This window comes from Dendropsophus ebraccatus, chromosome 8 (assembly GCF_027789765.1).
Source record: "Dendropsophus ebraccatus isolate aDenEbr1 chromosome 8, aDenEbr1.pat, whole genome shotgun sequence".
Classification (NCBI taxonomy): domain Eukaryota; kingdom Metazoa; phylum Chordata; class Amphibia; order Anura; family Hylidae; genus Dendropsophus; species Dendropsophus ebraccatus.
The window spans coordinates 91,540,528-91,564,355 of NC_091461.1; the positions used below are offsets into that span (position 1 = coordinate 91,540,528).

Genomic DNA, 23,828 nt, shown 5'->3' on the forward strand with positions numbered 1-23,828 from the left:
TTCACATTATTCCAAACTTCAACCAGACCCCTAAATACAGACACTGGACTCCAAATGTAATTCAAACCCTAAATTGCACCAAAATACCCCCTTTCCTCACACATACACATACTTCTCCCATGACCCTACTCTCTTGCGTCACTACACTCACCCCAGACTGGTCACCCTGTGTCCCCCTGCCCCCACTCTAGAGTGGTCACCCTCTATCCCCCTGCCCCCACCCTAGAGTGGTCACCCTGTCCTCTCTCTTTACCGATTGCCCTCCCTGTCCCTTTTCCACATACTGGTAGCTTCCACATACAAAAACATGGCCACTTCTCCCCTTCTTTTGTCTCCAGATTGGGTTGGGTTTGGAACTCAGTTCCATTGAAGTAAATAGAGCTTAATTGCAAACCACAACTGAACTGGAGACAAGAGAGGGGGGAAAAAGTGGCCATGTTCTTGTAGCACTGGATAACCCCTTTAAAGGGGTAGTGCGGCGCTAATCATTTATTCACAAAATAACACGCATTACAAAGTGATACAACTTTATAATGTGTGTTATGTATGTAATTGACCCCCTTCCCCGTGTTCACCCCCACCCACGCTAGACCCGGAAGTGTTGGTGCATTATACTTACCGCATTCGTGTCGACCCCCGTCCGCCATCTTGGGACAATGATGTCGTCTTTGGGAGGCCGGCCAAACCCCTCCATCTGTCCCTCATGCCGGCCCCCCTATGCCGCGTCATCAGCTGCTCAGCCGCGATTGGCTGAGCACAGTTATACAGTTTACAATTATATGATCACTATATATAGAGTAATATTGGTTTTGCATAGTAGTTTCCATTTAGTAACAGTATGGTATTGAATCACCAGGTAAAGTTAACAGTAGTGGACATGGTGTAGGCTCATTGGTAACATTGATCTTTATATAGTGCATATTGTTTAATAACAATATAGTAGTAATATTTGGTATATTGGCATTATTTGATAACTATCTAATACAGTATATAGTGTAAAGTAGAATTGGCCCAGTTGCTCCTAGCAACCAATCAAATTCCACCTTTCATTTTCCAAGGAATCTGTGAAGAATGAAAAGTGGAATCTGGTTGCTAGGGGCAACTGAGCCAGTTCTACTCTACACCCCTTTGATAAATCTCCCCCACAGTGTGTCAAGCACTTTCATGGTTTGTGCCACAGCATGATCACAATTTTAACAATAGCAAGTCTATAAATGTACTTTGTACAATCCCTTTAAGACATTCCTGTGTGAGCTGGAAGGGAACTTGCTGTAGTATCAACCCTTCTACTAAACCGTCCATTATCTGTGAAAATCCCATTCGTGGAGTAAATCCGCTCTGTCTGGACATTAGGAGGCCTTTTTAATCGTGTGAGTTTTGAAATGTTTGACAAGATGTGATTTCTGGATGAAGCTCCTCCCACATTCTGAACATGAAAATGGCTTCTCCCCCGTGTGATTTTTCAGATGTTCAATAAGATGTCTTTTCTGGATAAAACGCTTCCCACAGTTTGAACAAAGAAACGGCTTCTCCCCTGTGTGAACTCTCTGATGTCTCTCCAGATGTGATTTTCTGGCAAAACATTTTCCGCATTCTGAACATAAAAACGGCTTTTCTCCTGTATGAGTTCTCTGGTGTTCAACAAGAACTGATTTGGTGGTGAAACTTTTCCCACATTCTGTACATGAATAAGGCTTTTCCCCTGTGTGAACTCTGTGATGCTCAACAAGTACTGATTTCTTGGTAAAGCATTTCCCACACTCTGAACAAGAATATGGCCTCTCATTTCTGTGAATTCTGCTGTGCATATAAAGATTAAAGGCATTTTTATAAAATTTCCCGCACTCAGAACACTGAAATATTTTAACCTCTTTATGTCCTTTTGTTTTTCTTACACTCTGCGAATGATCTGATGACGTTTTCTTGGGGTTAATGGGACCAGGAGACACATCTCTGCTGTGAAGGACTGATGGTATATATGGGTTTATGGAATGTTCTTGCCAGGTGTGGTGAGAGGTATCTTTAAATTCTACTTCATAATCTAAAGGTAAAGTATATTCCTCTGATTGGTTGGTGAAGTCATATGCTGAAAGTAGATAGAATTGTATTTCAAGTACACAATAATTGCAATAGAAACAGCAAGAGAAGTTAAAATAAACTCATCTCATACTATAATACAGTGTCTAGTTCACCAAGATGTTTTTTTTCTTTCATATCAGCTGGTCCCAGCAAGTGCCAGAGTTTTGTAGTTTACTTCTATTAAAAAAAATATCTCAAGATTGCCAGTACTTATCAGCTGCTGTATGTTCTGCAGGAAGTGGTGTGTTCTTTCCAATTGGACATGGTGCTCTCTGCTGACACCTCTGTCTGTGACAGGAACTATCCAGAGCAGTAGCAAATCCCCATAGAGAATTTCTCCTGCTTTCCAGACTAGTAAAATTACCACTTCTTTTAGGAGATGGGGCAGCTGATAAGTACTGGAAGACTTCAGATTTTTTTTTTTTTTTTTTAATAAAAGTCAATTACAAATCTCTGGCATTTTTTGGCACCAGTTGATTTAAAAGAAAAAGACTGTTCGGTAAACTACCCCTTTGATGCCTGAACATAGGATGGGATCAACAACAAACAAATAATTTCTTGTTTGCCAGCTGATTGGTGTTGAACAAAAGCCGCAAATGGTCTGTTCAAAGAATAATATAATACACCTTAATGGTCTGGTGAGAGAATAACGCACATTGCTTTAGATTACTTACCTGTGCTGATATCTCCAAGAATGGCCTCCTCTTTAAGTGAATAGTCATGCCTCAAATACATATCCTCTTCCTCCTCCTCTTCTTCTATAACTTCAACTTTAATATTAATAAGATCTTCGTTCTAATTCAACATATAGAACAAATAAACAACTGAGAAGACTGCTGGAGAAGTCTCATAGATGTCAATATATTGTAACATCAACATATAGAGCAGGGTTGGGGAACCTTGGCTTTCCAGCTGTTGCAAAACTACAACTCCCATCATGCCTAGACAGACAATGCTAAAGCTTTTGCTCTCCGGGCATGATGGGAGTTGTAGTTTTACAACAGCTGGAAAGCCAAGGTTCCCTACCACTGATGGGGGAGGGGATTGAGCAGACCTCATCTTCATCTTCTTGATGATCCAATGAGACATAATCATTTTGCTCAGGACAATTATCTGAATCTATAGGACTGGGACATCTCTCTGGTGGATTTCTGTTACTGGGTCCAACTGTAGGAAACACAAAAAGATAGAATACATTGAATATATGTAAAGATCAGATAATGGGGTATCTAGGTCTCCCTCAAAACTGCTACAAACTCTTCCATTACCTGGTGATGTTAGGGCCTGGTGGTTCTCCAAGATGACGTCCTTGTACTGATCCTTGTGATCTTCTATATACTCCCACTCCTCCATGGAGAAATAGACAGTGACATCCTGACATCTTATAGAAACCTGAAACACACAATAATATTCTTAATGGATCAATTAGAACATGGGTCTCCAAACTGCGGCCCTCCAGCTGTTGCAAAACTACATTTCCCATCATGCCTGGACAGGGCCGCCGATAGGGCAGTACAACCGGTACTGCCGTATGGGGCCCGGACCCTAAGAGACATGGGGGGGGGGCCCGCCGGCCGCCGCCCCCCTCCCCGACCGCCGCCCCCTCCCCGACCGCTACGCTAGGGGGGCCCGCACGGCCCCCCTTGCCACCGGGGGGGGGGGGGGGGGGGTGTTGTGCCGCTTCGGTCCGGTGAGCTTCCGGCACACGCTGCCTCTATCACTGGCCGGAAGCTCACAGCTGCAGCCCTGCGGTCCTTCTCTCCTGCTCGGCAGCGGAGCACGTGACGTCATCGCGCCGAGCAGGAGAGAAGTTCCTGGACCGCGGGGCTGCAGCTGTGAGCTTCCGGCCAGTGATAGAGGCAGCGTGTGCCGGAAGCTCACCGGACCAAAGCTGCACGGGAAGGGGGGACCTGCCAAGCCTGCCTCACCTGCCTCTGCTCCCCCGGCCGCTCCCTCTTCCCCCAGCCTCTCCTCTTGTACCCCCCCTCCAGCCTCTCATCCTGTACCCCCCTCCAGCCTCTCCTCCTGTACCCCCCCTCCAGCCTCTCCTCCTGTACCCCCCCCCTCCAGCCTCTCCTCCTGTACCCCCCCCCTCCAGCCTCTCCTCCTGTACCCCCCCCCCTCCAGCCTCTCCTCCTGTACCCCCCCCCTCCAGCCTCTCCTCCTGTACCCCCCCCTCCAGCCTCTCCTCCTGTACCCCCCCCCTCCAGCCTCTCCTCCTGTACCCCCCCCCCTCCAGCCTCTCCTCCTGTACCCCCCCCTCCAGCCTCTCCTCCTGTACCCCCCCTCCAGCCTCTCCTCCTGTACCCCCCCTCCAGCCTCTCCTCCTGTACCCCCCCCTCCAGCCTCTCCTCCTGTACCCCCCCCTCCAGCCTCTCCTCCTGTACCCCCCCCTCCAGCCTCTCCTCCTGTACCCCCCCCTCCAGCCTCTCCTCCTGTACCCCCCCTCCAGCCTCTCCTCCTGTACCCCCCTCCAGCCTCTCCTCCTGTACCCCCCCTCCAGCCTCTCCTCCTGTACCCCCCCTCCTGTACCCCCCCTCCTGTACCCCCTCCAGCCTCTCCTCTTGTACCCCCCTGCCTCTCCTCCTGCACCCCCAGCCTCTCCTCCTCTACCCCCCCTCCAGCCTCTCCTCCTGTACCCCCTTCCAGCCTCTCCTCCTGTACCCCCCCTCCTGTACCCCCTCCAGCCTCTCCTCCTGTACCCCCTCCAGCCTCTCCTCTTGTACCCCCCCCCGCCTCTCCTCCTGCACCCCCCAGCCTCTCCTCCTGCACCCCCCAGCCTCTCCTCCTGCACCCCACAGCCTCTCCCCCAGCCTCTTCTCCTGCACCCCCCAGCCTCTCCTCCTGCACCCCACAGCCTCACCCAGCCTCTTCTCCTGCACCCCTCAGCCTCTCCTCCTGCACCCCCCAGCCTCTCCCCCAGCCTCTTCTCCTGCACCCCCCAGCCTCTCCCCCAGCCTCTTCTCCTGCACCCCCAGCCTCTCCTCCAGCCTCTCCTCCTGCACCCCACAGCCTCTCCTCCTGCACCCCACAGCCTCTCCTCCTGCACCCCACAGCCTCTCCTCCTGCACCCCAAAGCCTCTCCTCCTGCACCCCAAAGCCTCTCCTCCTGCACCCCACAACCTCTCCCCCTAGCCTACCCTCCTGCACCCCCAGCCTCTCCTCCTGCACCCCACAGCCTCTCCTTCTGCACCCCAAAGCCTCTCCTCCTGCACCCCAAAGCCTCTCCTCCTGCACCCCACAACCTCTCCCTCTAGCCTACCCTCCTGCACCCCCAGCCTCTCCCCCAGCCTTTCCGTCAGCACCCCCCAGCCTCTGTCAGCACCCCCCAGCCTCTCCTCCTGCACCCCCTAGCCTCTCCACCAGCACCCCCAGCTGCTCTCCCTGCCCCCCAGCTGCTCCTCCTGCCCCCTATCTTCTCCCCCTGCCCCATCTTCTCCCCCTGCCACCCCAGCTGCCCAATCTTCTCCCTGCCACCCTAGCTGCCCCCTATCTGCTCCCCCTGCCTGCCACCCCAGCTGCTCCTCCTGCCCCCCCATCTACTCCCCCTGCCACCCCAGCTGCTGCCCCCGAGCTGATCCCTCTGCCCCACATTGCTCCCTCTGCCCCCCCAGCTGCTCCCCCTGCCCCCATCTACTACCCCTGCCCCTCTCACCCCAGCTGCTCCCCCTGCCCCTCATCTGCTCCTCCTCCTGCCCCCATCTACTCCCCCTGCCCCCAGCTGCTCCCTCTGCCTCCCCAGATTCTCCCCCTGCCACCCCTAGCTGCTCCCCCTCCCCGTCACCCCAGCTGCTCTCCTTCCCCCTGTCACCCCAGCTTCTCCCCTTCACCCCAGCGGCTTCCCCTGCCACCCCCAGCTGCCTCCCTTCCCCAGTCACCCCCAGCTGCCTGCTTGCAGACTAGTTGTGGTCGGAGAAGTCTTCTTGATTGCTGCGCCAGATGGAGAAGAAAGCAAGAAGCGACGGCAATCGGAGAAGACGTCACCTGTGAGTCATTAGTAACTGCACTGTAATCACTTCTATAGTGTGCAGAGCCTGTGTACCATTGGGGTCTAAATGGGTCAGACTATTGTTTGCGGTAGTGTACTGACACAGCCCCGCGGTCACTACAGTACACTAGCGCAAACTTTTAAACTAGGACCCAACTACAACAGCCGCAGGCACTACAACTCCCAGCATATGCTGAGGGCTGCAGACTGTCAGTAAATGCTGGGAGTTGTAGTGCCTGCAGCTGTTGTAGTTGGGTCCTAGGTGCATTATACACTGGATGCTTTGTAGCATATCAGAATACATAGATCTGTGGGGGCTCAGTGCAGGGACGTGACCCCAGAACATCACTAATAGGGATAGGGGGAGATGTTTTGTTCTATCCCCTATTAGGGATGCACGATGCACCGAAATATCGATACTACTATCGATATTTCGGGCAAAAAAACGGTTCGATACCAGGATTTCCTGGTATCGAAACTTTAAGTTAAGCTGAGAACACGGTGGGCGGCTAGCTGAGCGCCGGCCGTGTTCTCTATGTGCCTCCCCCTGCCCCCTGCAGTCTCCTCCTCTGCTCTCCCTCCCTCCGCTCCCATTGGCGCCAATTTCAAATAGCCGGCACTTAGCTATTGCTAGTGCCGGCTATTTAAGTATATAGATGCCGCTGTCACACTGACAGCGGCATCTGACCCCTCCTGAGCCCGCTCCATATACAGCGGGGGTCGGCTACTGTGTGTAACAGACCCCCGCTGCTGGTGTCTCTCTGATAACAGAGTCCGGCTCCGCCAGACTCTGTTATCAGAGAGATGATTTATGCCGAGGAGCCGGAGCTGCGAGGAGGACGGAGGAGAAGGCTGGAGGGAGAGCGGGAGGTCCGGGAGAGAGGACGGAGGAGAGGGAGAGCGGGATGTCCGGGAGAGGAGCCGGAGCTGCACAGAGGAGAGCGGGATGTCCGGGAGAGCGGGAGGTCACGGAGAGAGGAGGACGGAGAAGGCTGGAGGTGGGGAGGATGAAGAGGGAGAGGGGGGTCTGTGAGATCCGGGAGAGGAGGCCGGGGGATGTGCAGCACATGTGAGGATCCAGCCGGCTGGCAGGTGGGGGAGGTGGCCGGGGCTGAGAGGAGCAGATAAGATCGGCTGTAGTGTGTGGGATCCTGTGTAACCTCCTCTTCTCTTCCTCCGCAATCTTGGTAACTGGTGTAGCAGAGCTGTCTTAGTGATAGCTGATGTAGCAGAGCTGTCTCAGTGATGGGTGGTGCAGCAGAGCTGTCTCAGTGATGGGTGGTGCAGCAGAGCTGTCTCAGTGATGGGTGGTGCAGCTGAGCTGTCTTAGTGATGGGTGGTGCAGCAGAGCTGTCTTAGTGATAGCTGATGTAGCAGAGCTGTCTTAGTGATAGCTGATGTAGCAGAGCTGTCTTAGTGATAGCTGATGTAGCAGAGCTGTCTTAGTGATAGCTGATGTAGCAGAGCTGTCTTAGTGATAGCTGATGTAGCAGAGCTGTCTTAGTGATATCGGATGTAGCAGAGCTGTCTTAGTGATATCGGATGTAGCAGAGCTGTCTTAGTGTTATCTGATGCAGCAGAGCTGTCTTAGTGATAGCTGATGCAGCAGAGCTGTCTTAGTGATAGCTGATGTAGCAGAGCTGTCTTAGTGATATCGGATGCAGCAGAGCTGTCTTAGTGATAGCTGATGCAGCAGAGCTGTCTTAGTGATAGCTGATGTAGCAGAGCTGTCTTAGTGATATCGGATGTAGCAGAGCTGTCTTAGTGATATCGGATGTAGCAGAGCTGTCTTAGTGATAGCTGATGTAGCAGAGCTGTCTTAGTGATAGCTGATGTAGCAGAGCTGTCTTAGTGATATCGGATGTAGCAGAGCTGTCTTAGTGATATCGGATGTAGCAGAGCTGTCTTAGTGATAGCTGATGCAGCAGAGCTGTCTTAGTGATAGCTGATGTAGCAGAGCTGTCTTAGTGATAGCTGATGTAGCAGAGCTGTCTTAGTGATAGCTGATGTAGCAGAGCTGTCTTAGTGATAGCTGATGTAGCAGAGCTGTCTTAGTGATAGCTGATGTAGCAGAGCTGTCTTAGTGATAGCTGATGTAGCAGAGCTGTCTTAGTGATAGCTGATGTAGCAGAGCTGTCTTAGTGATAGCTGATGTAGCAGAGCTGTCTTAGTGATAGCTGATGCAGCAGAGCTGTCTTCGTGATAGCTGATGCAGCAGAGCTGTCTTAGTGATAGCTGATGTAGCAGAGCTGTCTTAGTGATATCGGATGTAGCAGAGCTGTCTTAGACAGATATCACTAACTTTATTTTTAACACAATAAAATAAAAATAGTCCAAAAATTGGTATCACTGTAATAGTGCAGGGGTATTATATTTCTACCACTGTATTTTGTTTTGTTTTTTTATACTTTACTAAGTATCGAACTGGTATTGAGTATCGAAATAAAAAAGTTAGTATCGGTATCGAACTCAAAATTCTGGTATCGTGACATCACTATCCCCTATTAGTGATGTTCTGGGGTCACTTCCCTGCACTGAGCCCCCACAGATCTTTGTATTCTTATATGCCACAAAGCCTCCAGGACCCAACCACAACAGCTGCAGGCACTACAACTCCCAGCATGTACTGACAGTCTGCAGCCCTCAGCATATGCTGGGAGTTGTAGTACAGTAGTACAATCCTCTGATAGCTGCCGCTGTAGACAGATGTATTGCTGGACCTTCAGGGCTGATGGTTGTCACCCACAGATTGCAGCCACAAGGAGCCTCTGCACACAGTGATTTATTACAGGGTTGTCCTCTCAGAGACTACAACTCCCAGCATACCCTGAGAGCTGTATAAATGTAGGGATTTGTCACAAATACAGATGAATTCAGGAAAGGAGCGGGGTCAGCATGTCGTGTCTCACTGGTTCTATATTGGTGGGCCCCAGGTCCCCCAGTCCGACACTGGACAGAAGTGGCCCCCAAACTAAGACGTCCCCGGCCTCCTTCCTTCCTCCATCACATTTGTTTGATGAGAACAGCGGGCATCAAGCAGAGCGACACCCAAGTGCCAGGGTATATACCATGCATGTACAGTAATGGGGGGGGGGGGGGCGCTTCAGCGTGCAAAGTGCCTAGGGCAGCATAAACTCTAAATACAGGCCTGGCTGCCGGCACTTCATACCAGCAGCCTATGGGAGGCCGGGCCGTGACCTCTCCGGCAGGCGTGATCATGTGACGTCATCACGCCTGCCCGAAGTCCCGTCCCTGCGGCTCGCAAGATGGAGCCCGAAGAGGAAGAAGAGCTGCTGCCTGCACAGCGCGGATTAGGTCAGTAGGATGTTTGTTTTTTTAGGGGCACCTCTGGGGGCATTATTAGTATATAAGGGGCACCTCTGGGGGCATTATTAGTATATGGGGGCACCTCTGGGGGCATTATTAGTTCATGGGGGGCACCTCTGGGGGCATTATTACTTCATGGGGGGCACCTCTGGGGGCATTATTACTTCATGGGGGGCACCTCTGGGGGCATTATTAGTATATGGGGGCACCTCTGGGGGCATTATTAGTATATGGGGGCACCTCTGGGGGCATTATTAGTTCATGGGGGGCACCTTTGGGGGCATTATTAGTATATGGGGGCACCTCTGGGGGCATTATTAGTGTATGGGGGCACCTCTGGGGGCATTATTAGTGTATGGGGGCACCTCTGGGGGCATTATTAGTATATGGGGGCACCTCTGGGGGCATTATTAGTATATGGGGGCACCTCTGGGGGCATTATTAGTGTATGGGGGCACCTCTGGGGGCATTATTAGTTCATGGGGGCACCTCCGGGGGCATTATTAGTATATGGGGGCACCTCTGGGGGCATTATTAGTTCTTGGGGGGCACCTCTGGGGGCATTATTAGTATATGGGGGCACCTCTGGGGGCATTATTAGTTCTTGGGGGGCACCTATGGGGGCACCTCTGGGGGCATTATTAGCTCATGGGGGCACCTCTGGGGGCATTATTATCTCATTGGGGGCACCTCTGGGGGCATTATTAGTGTATGGGGGCACCTCTGGGGGCATTATTAGTTCATGGGGGCACCTCTGGGGGCATTATTATCTCATTGGGGGCACCTCTGGGGGCATTATTAGTGTATGGGGGTACCTCTGGGGGCATTATTAGTATATGGGGGCACCTCTGGGGGCATTATTAGTGTATGGGGGCACCTCTGGGGGCATTATTATTGGTGAACATATACAAATCAAACAGCCCCCCAGACCCTCGAAATTCAATAACCCCAAACGGGGCATTGCCTAGTACTCAACAGCATTCTGAATACAGGGGAACCCCTACCCCACTCTTGTATAAGTTTTAGTCTCCATCATAATGAGCCCCGCTGGGCTTGTAGACACGCTATAAATTGTACGTTGCAAGGGTGAATATAATGCACTGCATACAGAGCACAAGAGGCAGCTATACAAGTAAGTGTCTGTATGGTGACATTTACATTGCACCTTGTTCACATTTAATTTCTACAATTTTATAACTGTATAACAGAGGTTACATTTTAAGCCACTGGGGAAAATGGGGAATATGAGCCAGTTCTCTAGAATTGATCGGAACCAAATTATACCTCCCAGCAAGGCGTGGGGCGAACACACTATTTTTTTTTTTATTAATGTGGGGGGCCCAGATACTTTGGTTGTATGGGGCCCTGTGCCTGGATAGCCAAATCCAAAGCTTTAGCCTGTCCAGGCATGATGGGAGTTGTGGTTTCGCAACAGCTGGAGAGCCGCAGTTTGGAGACCCATGAATTAGAACCAACAACCTCTGTCCCCATGTCTCAGTGATCGTATAACTGTACATCCCCATATGATCACTAAGACGTAACTGTACATCTCAGTGGCTTAAAGAGGATGTACCTGACACAGGGATAGAACGCTGCCGTCACGCCGCCTGTATGACGGGGCTCCATTTGAAACAATGGAGCCGCGTCATACAGGGGAGGGAATTACCTCCCACTGGGGGCAGGCCGGCCCGCCTCATGTGCTTCAGCTCCGGCCCGGGACCCGTGGATACAACGGCGCCGTACACGGAAATCGGTCCGCGGATCGAAAAACGGACGGCAGCACCAGCTTGCCTGTGACGGCGCCGTTCTATCCCTGTGTCAGATTAAAGAGGATGTACCTGGTGGTACATCCTCTTTAATATAAGCCAATCCATAATGTATAGCTATGCCATGAAGGGGTTAATAGTCTCTATTAGATATTAGCACAACTTGAGTATGCCATAGGCTGTATCCATGTTTTCCCGGACTCCTCAGGGCTGCATCCAACTTCTTCAGCCACTGGTAATCAAATGTTGAACAATCGGACTTCAACATGCTCAAGTTGTGCTGATCCCTAAACACCATCTGAATGCCTTCCATGGTGTTACTGTATAATGTCACTGCAGCAGTTCCCGCCTCTCCAGCCAGCAGCGCTCACCTCTCCAGTCAGCACCGCTCACCTCTCCAGTCAGCACCGCTCACCTCTCCAGTCAGCACCGCTCACCTCTCCAGTCAGCAGCACTCACCTCTCCAGTCAGCAGCTCAATGATCTTGTTGGTGATTTCTAGGATCTTCTCTTTCTCATATAGCAGGACATGAGGTTGAGGCACTATGACGAGGCTCTGGGCCTTGCTCCATACTTCTGACACATGTGTAAGGCCACTGGCGGCCAGGTAGTCACTGGATGTAGATGTCTGATTTACCTTTTTTACTATTATATAATCCTGTGAATGTAGAGAGACATGATAATTACTTATACTTGCCAATACCTTCACCTCTACTATGTTCTCTCTACTATCTACGATATTCTCCCTGTTAGTATTTTTATACAGATAAAAGACATCATATAACAAAACCCCCAGAATCCCTCACCTCTCCGGTCAGCAGGTAGATGATCTCCAGGGTAAGGTTTAATATTCTCTCACGCATCTTGTTTCTGGCCGTGTCCAGTGGATCAGTCAAGGAGAGGACCATCGTCTTATAGGGGAGAATCGTATATAGCAGGGAGAATCCTATATAGCAGGAACAAGAGGAGCTAATTTCTATAGTTACTAGTTATAGTAGTAGTTGTGGTGGTAGTGCCAGGGTCCACTTTATCCATTTATAGCAGCGGTAGGGAACCCCAGCTTTCCAGCTGTTGGAAAACTACACTCGCCGTCCACTTTATTAGGTACACCATGCTAGTAACGGGTTGGACCCCCTTTTGCCTTCAGAACTGCCTCCATTCTTCGTGGCATAGATACAACAAGGTGCTGGAAGCATTCCTCAGAGATTTTGGTCCATATTGACATGATGGCATCACAAAGTTCCTGCAGATTTGTCGGCTGCACATCCATGATGTGAATCTCCCGTTCCACCACATCCCAAAGATGCTCTATTGGATTGAGATCTGGTGACTGTGGAGGCCATTTGAGTACAGTGAACTCATTGTCATGTTCAAGAAACCAGTCTGAGATGATTCTAGCTTTATGACATGGCGCATTATCCTGCTGAAAGTAGCCATCAGATGTTGGGTACATTGTGGTCATAAAGGGATGGACATGGTCAGCAACAATACTCAGGTAGGCTGTGGCGTTGCAACGATGCTCAATTGGTACCAAGGGGCCCAAAGAGTGCCAAGAAAATATTCCCCACACCATGACACCACCACCACCAGCCTGAACTGTTGATACAAGGCAGGATGGATCCATGCTTTCATGTTGTTGAGGCCAAATTCTGACCCTACCATCCGAATGTCGCAGCAGAAATCAAGACTCATCAGACCAGGCAACGTTTTTCCAATCTTCTACTGTCCAATTTCGATGAGCTTGTGCAAATTGTAGCCTCAGTTTCCTGTTCTTAGCTGAAAGGAGTGGCCCCCGGTGTGGTCTTCTGCTACTGTAGCCCATCTGCCTCAACGTTCGACGTACTGTGCGTTCAGAGATGCTCTTCTTGGTTGTAACGGTTGGCTATTTCTATCACTGTTGCCTTTCTATCAGCTCGAACCAGTCTGCCCATTCTCCTCTGACTTCTGGCATCAACAAGGCATTTCCACCCACAGAACTGCCGCTCACTGGATGTTTTTTCTTTTTCGGACCATTCTCTGTAACCCCTAGAGATGGTTGTGCGTGAAAATCCCAGTAGATCAGCAGTTTCTGAAATACTCAGACCAGCCCTTCTGGCACCAACAACCATGCCACGTTCAAAGGCACTCAAATCACCTTTCTTCCCCATACTGATGCTCGGTTTGAACTGCAGGAGATTGTCTTGACCATGTCTACATGCCTAAATGCACTGCCGCCATGTGATTGGCTGATTAGAAATTAAGTGGTAACGTGCAGTTGGACAGGTGTACCTAATAAAGTGGCCGGTGAGTGTACAACTCCCATCATGCCTGGACAGCCAAATCCAAAGCTTTGGCTGCCCCGTCATGCTGGGAGTTGTAGTTTTGCTACAGCTGGGGAGCCGAGGTTCCCTACTCATGCTATAAATGGATAAAGTGGACCCTGGCACTACCACTGGACTATGCAATCCACATTTATTACTATGTTGGAAACTTGCGGGGTCACTTTATACTATAGCAGAGGTCCCCAACTTATCTGGTACTTTGATGGGATATATTTGTATTTATAAAACGGTCAGGATCTATGTGGCTGATTCCCCCTCTGTACTACATACACAATACACACACACAGCTCTGCTACATACACACACACAGCTCTGCTACATACACACAATACACACACACAGCTCTGCTACATACACACAATACACACACACAGCTCTGCTACATACACACTACACACACAAACAGCTCTGCTACATACACACAATACACACACACACAGCTCTGCTACATACACACAATACACACACACACAGCTCTGCTACATACACACAATACACACACACACAGCTCTGCTACATACACACACAGCTCTGCTACATACACACAATACACACACACAGCTCTGCTAAATACACACAATAGACACACACACACACAGCTCTGCTACATACACACACAGCTCTGCTTCATACACACAATACACAGCTCTGCTACATACACAATACAGACACACAGCTCTGCTACATACACAATACAGACACACAGCTCTGCTACATACACAATACACACACAGCTCTGCTACATACACAATACAGACACACAGCTCTGCTACATACACAATACACACACAGCTCTGCTACATACACACACAGCTCTGCTACATACACACACAGCTCTGCTACATACACAATACACACACAGCTCTGCTACATACACAATACACACACAGCTCTGCTACATACACAATACACACACAGCTCTGCTACATACACAATACACACACAGCTCTGCTATATACACACACAATACACACACAGCTCTGCTATATACACACAATACACACTCAGCTCTGCTACATACACAATACACACACAGCTCTGCTACATACACACCTTTAAAACTCCATAAATCGTGATCCGGACCCCTACGCTGCAGCTGATCAACAGCCAATCCTATCCTGCATAGCACCGCACAGCATCATACCAACATCATTGAGTAAACCCCACCCACCTGGTCATGTGGCAAGGAGACTCCTCCCCCACATGACCTGTGGCGTTGCAACGATGCTCAATTGGTACCAAGGGGCCCAAAGAGTGCCAAGAAAATATTCCCCACACCATGACACCACCACCACCAGCCTGAACCGTTGATACAAGGCAGGATGGATCCATGCTTTCATGTTGTTGACGCCAAATTCTGACCCTACCATCCGAATGTCGCAGCAGAAATCGAGACTCATCAGACCAGGCAACGTTTTTCCAATCTTCTACTGTCCAATTTCGATGAGCTTGTGCAAATTGTAGCCTCAGTTTCCTGTTCTTAGCTGAAAGGAGTGGCACCCGGTGTGGTCTTCTGCTGCTGTAGCCCATCTGCTTTAAAGTTCGACGTACTGTGCGTTCAGAGATGCTCTTCTGCCTACCTTGGTTGTAACGGTTGGCTATTTCTATCACTGTTGCCTTTCTATCAGCTCGAACCAGTCTGCCCATTCTCCTCTGACCTCTGGCATCAACAAGGCATTTCCGCCAGGGCCGGGACAAAGGGTAGGCCAGGGTAGGCGATGGCCTAGGGCGCCATCTAGTGGTGAGTTACAGGGGGCGCAATTTCAATCTCCCAAAAAAAATTTTTACTACAGGCTCCTGTACTCCTGGTGGCCTCAGAGTGCTACCCCTCCCTGCTCACCTTCAGTATCCTCATGTGCTCCCACTCTCTCCCCTCCTGGGCAGGCAGTGTGAATATCCCCTCACCCCAAGCAGGATCATTGCTCTGCCCTGAAGATGGCCTGCAAGGACCTGCTAGGACCTTTCACTCGGACTACAGAGGCTCCGCCCCCTCCTCACCATGTGACCTCCTCACTATCTGACTGCTGGAGGCCGTGCCGACTGCTGGGGCTGCTGTCTGGTGAGTTCACTGACTGACTCTCATCATCCTGTAGGTGTAGGGAGGCTGGGAGTGCTGGGAGAGGGAGGTCACCTAGGTCACAGGGTTGCCCCATATAACACTGCCCCATATCCCTGCACTGCTCCTCTATACACAGCACTTCCCATATTGTTCCCCAACCTGTGGGTCACCAGCTGCTCCAAAACTACAACAGTCACAGCATGATAGGAGTTGTAGTCCTGCCACAGCTTGGGACCCACAGGTTGGTGAACACATGTGTTTATTATGTACAGGCTAATTCTCCTGACACTGGTGCTTTATATCCTTATTGTATTGGGTCCTTGTACTGGGTCAGGCAGGATCAGTATATGATGTGTATATGGCGCTGTGCTGTCATGGTATAGGGGAGGTGTATGTGGCAGGATCAGTATATGATGTGTATATGGCGCTGTGCTGTCATGGTATAGGGGAGGTGTATGTGGTAGGATCAGTATATGATGTGTATATGGCGCTGTGACTGTGCGGTCATGGTATAGGGGAGGTGTATGTGGTAGGATCAGTATATGATGTGTATATGGCGCTGTGACTGTGCTATGTGGTAGGATCAGTATATGATGTGTATATGTGACTGTGCTGTCATGGTATAGGGGAGGTGTATGTGGCAGGATCAGTATATGATGTGTATATGGCGCTGTGCTGTCATGGTATAGGGGAGGTGTATGTGGTAGGATCAGTATATGATGTGTATATGGAGCTGTGACTGTGCGGTCATGGTATAGGGGAGGTGTATGTGGCAGGATCAGTATATGATGTGTATATGGCGCTGTGCGGTCATGGTATAGGGGAGGTGTATGTGGTAGGATCAGTATATGATGTGTATATGGCGCTGTGCTGTCATGGTATAGGGGAGGTGTATGTGGCAGGATCAGTATATGATGTGTATATGGCGCTGTGACTGTGCTGTCATGGTATAGGGGAGGTGTATGTGGCAGGATCAGTATATGATGTGTATATGGCGCTGTGACTGTGCTGTCATGGTATAGGGGAGGTGTATGTGGCAGGATCAGTATATGATGTGTATATGGCGCTGTGACTGTGCTGTCATGGTATAGGGGAGGTGTATGTGGCAGGATCAGTATATGATGTGTATATGGCGCTGTGACTGTGCTGTCATGGTATAGGGGAGGTGTATGTGGCAGGATCAGTATATGATGTGTATATGGAGCTGTGACTGTGCTGTCATGGTATAAGGGAGGTGTATGTGGCAGGATGAGTATATGGCACTGTGACAGGGGAGGTGTATGTGGCAGGATCAGTATATGATGTGTATATGGCGCTGTGACTGTGCTGTCATGGTATAGGGGAGGTGTATGTGGCAGGATCAGTATATGATGTGTATATGGCGCTGTGCTGTCATGGTATAGGGGAGGTGTATGTGGTAGGATCAGTATATGATGTGTATATGGAGCTGTGACTGTGCTGTCATGGTATAGGGGAGGTGTATGTGGCAGGATGAGTATATGATGTGTATATGGCACTGTGACAGGGGAGGTGTATGTGGCAGGATCAGTATATGATGTGTATATGGCGCTGTGACTGTGCTGTCATGGTATAGGGGAGGTGTATGTGGCAGGATCAGTATATGATGTGTATATGTGACTGTGCTGTCATGGTATAGGGGAGGTGTATGTGGCAGGATCAGTATATGATGTGTATATGGCGCTGTGACTGTGCTGTCATGGTATAGGGGAGGTGTATGTGGCAGGATCAGTATATGATGTGTATATGGCACTGTGACTGTGCTGTCATGGTATAGGGGAGGTGTATGTGGCAGGATCAGTATATGATGTGTATATGGAGCTGTGACTGTGCTGTCATGGTATAGGGGAGGTGTATGTGGCAGGATCAGTATATGATGTGTATATGGCGCTGTGACTGTGCTGTCATGGTATAGGGGAGGTGTATGTGGCAGGATCAGTATATGATGTGTATATGGCGCTGTGACTGTGCTGTCATGGTATAGGGGAGGTGTATGTGGCAGGATCAGTATATGATGTGTATATGTGACTGTGCTGTCATGGTATAGGGGAGGTGTATGTGGTAGGATCAGTATATGATGTGTATATGGCGCTGTGACTGTGCTGTCATGGTATAGGGGAGGTGTATGTGGCAGGATCAGTATATGATGTGTATATGGCGCTGTGACTGTGCTGTCATGGTATAGGGGAGGTGTATGTGGTAGGATCAGTATATGATGTGTATATGGCGCTGTTCTGTCATGGTATAGGGGAGGTGTATGTGGCAGGATCAGTATATGATGTGTATATGTGACTGTGCTGTCATGGTATAGGGGAGGTGTATGTGGCAGGATCAGTATATGATGTGTATATGGCGCTGTGACTGTGCTGTCATGGTATAGGGGAGGTGTATGTGGCAGGATCAGTATATGGTGTGTATATGGCGCTGTGACTGTGCTGTCATGGTATAGGGGAGGTGTATGTGGCAGGATCAGTATATGATGTGTATATCGCGCTGTGCTGTCATGGTATAGGGGAGGTGTATGTGGCAGGATCAGTATATGATGTGTATATGGCCCATCTGCTTCAAAGTTGGACGTACTGTGTGTTCAGAGATGCTCTTCTGCCTACCTTGGTTGTAACGGTTGGCTATTTGAGTAACTGTTGCCTTTCTATCAGCTCAAACCAGTCTGCCCATTCTCCTCTGACCTCTGGCATCAACAAGGCATTTCCGCCCACAGAACTGCCGCTCACTGGATGTTTTTTCTTTTTCGGACCATTCTCTGTAAACCCTAGAGATGGTTGTGCGTGAAAATCCCAGTAGATCAGCAGTTTCTGAAATACTCAGACCAGCCCTTCTGGCACCAACAACCATGCCACGTTCAAAGGCACTCAAATCACCTTTCTTCCCCATACTGATGCTCGGTTTGAACTGCAGGAGATTGTCTTGACCATGTCTACATGCCTAAATGCACTGAGTTGCCGCCATGTGATTGGCTGATTAGAAATTAAGTGGTAACGTGCAGTTGGACAGGTGTACCTAATAAAGTGGCCGGTGAGTGTACAACTCCCATCATGCCTGGACAGCCAAATCTAAAGCTTTGGCTGTCCCGTCATGCTGGGAGTTGTAGTTTTGCTACAGCTGGGGAGCCGAGGTTCCCTACTCATGCTGTAAATGGATAAAGTGGACCCTGGCACTACCACAACTACTACTGGACTATGCAATCCACATTTATTACTATGTTGGAAACTTGCGGGGTCACTTTATACTATAGCAGAGGTCCCCAACTTATCTGGTACTTTGATGGGATATATTTGTATTTATAAAACGGTCAGGATCTATGTGGCTGATTCCCCCTCTGTACTACATACACAATACACACACACACACAGCTCTGCTACATACACACACACAGCTCTGCTACATACACTCAATACACACACACAGCTCTGCTACATACACACACACAGCTCTGCTACATACACTCAATACACACACACAGCTCTGCTACATACACACACACACAGCTCTGCTACATACACAATACACACACACAGCTCTGCTACATACACAATACATACACAATACACACACAGCTCTGCTACATACACAATACAGACACACAGCTCTGCTACATACACACCTTTAAAACTCCATAAATCGTGATCCGGACCCCTACGCTGCAGCTGATCCACAGCCAATCCTATCCTGCATAGCACCGCACAACATCATATCAACATCATTGAGTAAACCCCACCCACCTGGTCATGTGGCAAGGAGACTCCTCCCCCACATGTGACTGATCACATGACTGTACTGTGCTATCAAGGAAGGTCCTAGCCAGCAGATTGCGAGAACAATAGATAAAGCATGTGTGACAACAAATATCTATTATATTAGAGTACATAGTTGTATATAATTTGTTATCTATGATAGGGGTCTCCACATTGCAGAGTTAGTTCAGAGGTCATGCTGTGAATTATTAGATTAACCCCTTATGTCTTCTCTTGCAGGAGCTGAGTGTGTTGTATATTGCACTGTGTACAGGTGTTATTGTATGTAGGTTGCAGCATGCTTCAGTAATATTGCAGCAGCCATGGCCACGGAAATGCCGGAGCTGTGAGAATGCTGACTGGACACAGACTATTGTGGAATTCTCATCAGTGACAATAAGGCAGTAGTAATGGCCGACAAGTAGTGCCCCATCAGTGACAATAAGGCAGTAGTAATGGCCGACAAGTGGTGCCCCAACAGTGACAATAAGCAGGGGCGTAGCTAGGATTCATGGGGCCCCATAGCAAAAAACTGTACGGGGCCCCATAAATCCTGTGGGCCCCCTCACCACCACCACCACCCCGCCAAACACAGACATTGACGCACATATACACACACAGAGGCACCATTAACATATATACAGATACGCCACTGACATACACACATATATACGCTGTAATGTGATTACACTAGTGCTGCTGTATACACCATGAGTAGACTGTACACAGGGAAATCATCTCAGTGTAATAAGAAATACTCAACCAGAAATAAAAGAAAATGCTGCAGATATTAGTGGTGGGTTCTTTTATTAGAGCCCAGCATTAATAGAAGCTGCTGCAGAACATCTTTGGGAGCAAACACACATATACACCAGTGCTACAGACATTGCTGACATACACACATATATATATATAGCCACAGATACATACACATACTGACATATACATATACCCACAGATACATATATACACTCACTGACACACATACACAGCACTTACAGCTCCCAGGCTTCCCCTCCTCCTGTAGTTCGGGCTGATCTTCACATAGGTATTGAGGACCTTTGGGTCATGTAACCCAAAGGTCCTTAATCCCTCTCCTGTGCCGTCTGGCAGGTCCTGCTCCTCTGTTCAGCCCGCTCACTCGGCACTACAGTGAGGGGGCTGAACAGTGCAGTGGGGGTCCCTCTTCCTCTCTGGACCCCTGGGGGAGCGGGGTACCTACCATGAAGGCAGGGCAGGCTTCCTCGGGCCCCCTTCATGCAGGGGCCCCATAGCAGTCGCCTTCCCTGCCTTCACTGTAGCTACGCCACTGACAATAAGGCAGTAGTAGTGGCCGACAAGTGGTGCCCCAACAGTGACAATAAGGCAGTAGTAATGGCCGACAAGTAGTGCCCCATCAGTGACAATAAGGCAGTAGTAGTGGCCGACAAGTAGTGCCCCATCAGTGACAATAAGGCAGTAGTAATGGCCGACAAGTAGTGCCCCATCAGTGACAATAAGGCAGTAGTAATGGCCGACAAGTAGTGCCCCATCAGTGACAATAAGGCAGTAGTAGTGGCCGACAAGTAGTGCCCCATCAGTGACAATAAGGCAGTAGTAATGGCCGACAAGTGGTGCCCCATCAGTGACAATAAGGCAGTAGTAGTGGCCAACAAGTGGTGCCCCATCAGTGACAATAAGGCAGTAGTAGTGGCCAACAAGTGGTGCCCCATCAGTGACAATAAGGCAGTAGTAATGGCCGACAAGTGGTGCCCCATCAGTGACAATAAGGCAGTAGTAATGGCCGACAAGTGGTGCCCCATCAGTGACAATAAGGCAGTAGTAATGGCCGACAAGTAGTGCCCCATCAGTGACAATAAGGCAGTAGTAATGGCCGACAAGTAGTGCCCCTTCAGTGACAATAAGGCAGTAGTAGTGGCCGACAAGTGGTGCCCCATCAGTGACAATAAGGCAGTAGTAGTGGCCGACAAGTAGTGCCCCATCAGTGACAATAAGGCAGTAGTAGTGGCCGACAAGTAGTGCCCCATCAGTGACAATAAGGCAGTAGTAGTGGCCGACAAGTAGTGCCCCATCAGTGACATCCAAGTACTGCGCCTGAGTGCGGTGTATTGTGTCCTGATGTGGGCCAGGCCAGTATAGAGACTGTGAGCATGGCCGCCGTGATACAGGGTAGAAAAAGGGAGTAAATAGAATGTTATCACATCAGGACGGCCAGCTCACAGCTATTATAATACAAACTCTCTATGGGACAATCTGTATATATGTTATTATACCCATCAGGCTTATAGCCGCTAAAATCTGCTTGAATTTAACTGCAAAGACTGTGTTACACCCTGCACACTGATATATTATATATGTGTTATATTAGACAATCAGCCATCTGCCCAATACTGTGTAGGTCTGGAACACAACCAAACTCTGTACACATACAGCATCCCATTGCAATGGCAAAGCATAATAATCTTCAGGGGTCGCTTATGGGAGGTTTGCATGGCACCTAAGAGGCTTTTCATCCATGAGGACTCCACCTTTTTCTTGGGAGTCTCCCAGACATTTTAGGTAATCTGTCAAGTATGTTTTACCTGTGCCTTCCCACATTTTTACATACCAAAGTAGTTGCAGAAGTTGCTGCCCATATAATAGAGGGATTTTGTTTTATTTGGAAACTTCCTAATAGTTGCCCACACAACCGGAAGTACCAGGACCATGTGGATCAAGTGATTTTATCTTACACACGTCAGGGCCTAAACCTTCAGAAGTCAAGGGCTGACCTCTCTGAAAAGTGAGACCTTCTTGGAAATACTACCGCACTCATCTTGTCAAAAATGCTTCCTCCCAGTAGAAGAGTCGGGTTAGTGGTTCAGAGTATAATCTCCTGTCAAGTTTCTATAGGGAGAGGGGAGGGGATATTGTCACACTGGGAGCAGCGGGCCTGTTCCCAGTGCACAGAGCCGGGCCAGTGCACAGCGAGAGAACAGCGCCACGCCCAGGAATCGGGCAGTATTCAAATAACCAATCCAGTTTGACCCTTGCTTGTTTCGACTGCACGGTTGGATTCTGATATTGTACCCCACTGCTATATAGGTTTTGATTCTTGGCTTCTCTGGTTGCACTTTATTGTGTTGTGTATTCTGTATGTCTTTGTACTGACATGTGTCCATTCTCACTGCCTCCCCTTGCATGTAGTTCAGTGTTGGGACCGTCGCCCAGTTAGGGGCCGCCATTTAGGGACAAATAGGTAGGGACAAGGGCTGTAGGTGAGAGAAGGTCGGCACTATACCTACTTAGCCTTACAGAAGCTCTGTCAAGGTTGTTACAGGCTGCTAGGCCCTTGTTTCTGTTAAACAATTTTGATATATGAGGGCCAATATAACAATATAATTATAATAATATATTATAACAACATAATATAACTCAGCAGATTATACTATCTATATTGTGATACCACCAAAAGAAAAAGAAATAATGCATCATAACAAGCTTTAGATTGTCACATTATTTTACTATAATACTGACCATATAAAACCCATGTACAGTATAATACAAGTTGCATAAAGTTGAAAGTCCTGAGTATGTGAAAATAAATAGGATTTCAGAAGGTTCATGACGTTTCCAACATACATAAGTAACCTTGATGGGGGTTGCTTATATATTATAGGTCATCCTATAGTTGCCAGGACATCAAGTATAAAGTGCTGTCCAGAGAAGATCTTTAGGGTGCAAACACACAGGACGTATATGCAGCGAGTTTCTCGCTGCGTAAACGCAGTGAAACTCGCTGCATATCCCGTCCCTGTGTAGTCAATGGCAGGCAAAATCGCAGCAGGGATGAACATCCCTGCTGCAAGTTTGTCTGCAGCCCGCCATTTTAACCCCCCGGCCGCTGGAGCGTATACTTTACCTGATCCCGGCTCCGGCGGTTCCCGGTGTCTTCAGCAAGCCGGAGCCGGGACCAGGTAAAGTATATGCTTCAGCCAGCCGCCGCCCGCAGCCTCCTTAACACATCCTGCAGCCCTGATCGTCCCCACGGGCGCCCGATCACCCCCCCACCCGCAGCCCCAATCAGGGCTGCCGGGCGGGCGAGGGGATGATCGGGGCTGCAGGATGTGTTAAGGAGGCTGCGGGCCGAGGCTGGCTGGAGCATATACTTTACCTGGTCCCCGCTCCGGCTTGCTGAAGACACGGGGAAGCGCCGGAGCCGGGATTAGGTAAAGTATACTCTCCGGCGGCCGGGGGGTTAAAAGGGCGGGCTGCAGACAAACTCGCAGCAGGGATGAACAATTTTGCCTGCCATTGACTACACAGGGACGGGATATGCAGCGAGTTTCACTGTGTTTACGCAGCGAGAAACTTGCTGCATATACTTCCTGTGTGTTTGCACCCTTAGGCTGGGTTCACACTATGTATATTTGAGGCTGTATTTGGTCCTCATGTCAGGTCCTCATAGCAACCAAAACCAGGAGTGGATTGAAAACACAGAAAGGATCTGTTCACACAATGTTGAAATTGAGTGGATGGC

At 49.4% G+C, this 23,828-nt stretch overlaps 1 protein-coding gene across 1 annotated transcript in view; it reads right to left on the reverse strand.

Annotated features, from left to right (window-relative positions):
- Window positions 1–856: 856 nt before the first annotated feature.
- Window positions 857–23,828, reverse strand: part of LOC138799616 (oocyte zinc finger protein XlCOF22-like) — a 35,103-nt gene continuing 12,131 nt past the window's right edge. Inside the window, exon 8 of the mRNA XM_069981061.1 lies at window positions 857–2,086. Within this exon, the coding sequence (XP_069837162.1) occupies window positions 1,350–2,086 (737 nt within the window). The 3' untranslated portion in view covers window positions 857–1,349. The remainder of the gene's footprint in view (window positions 2,087–23,828) is intronic.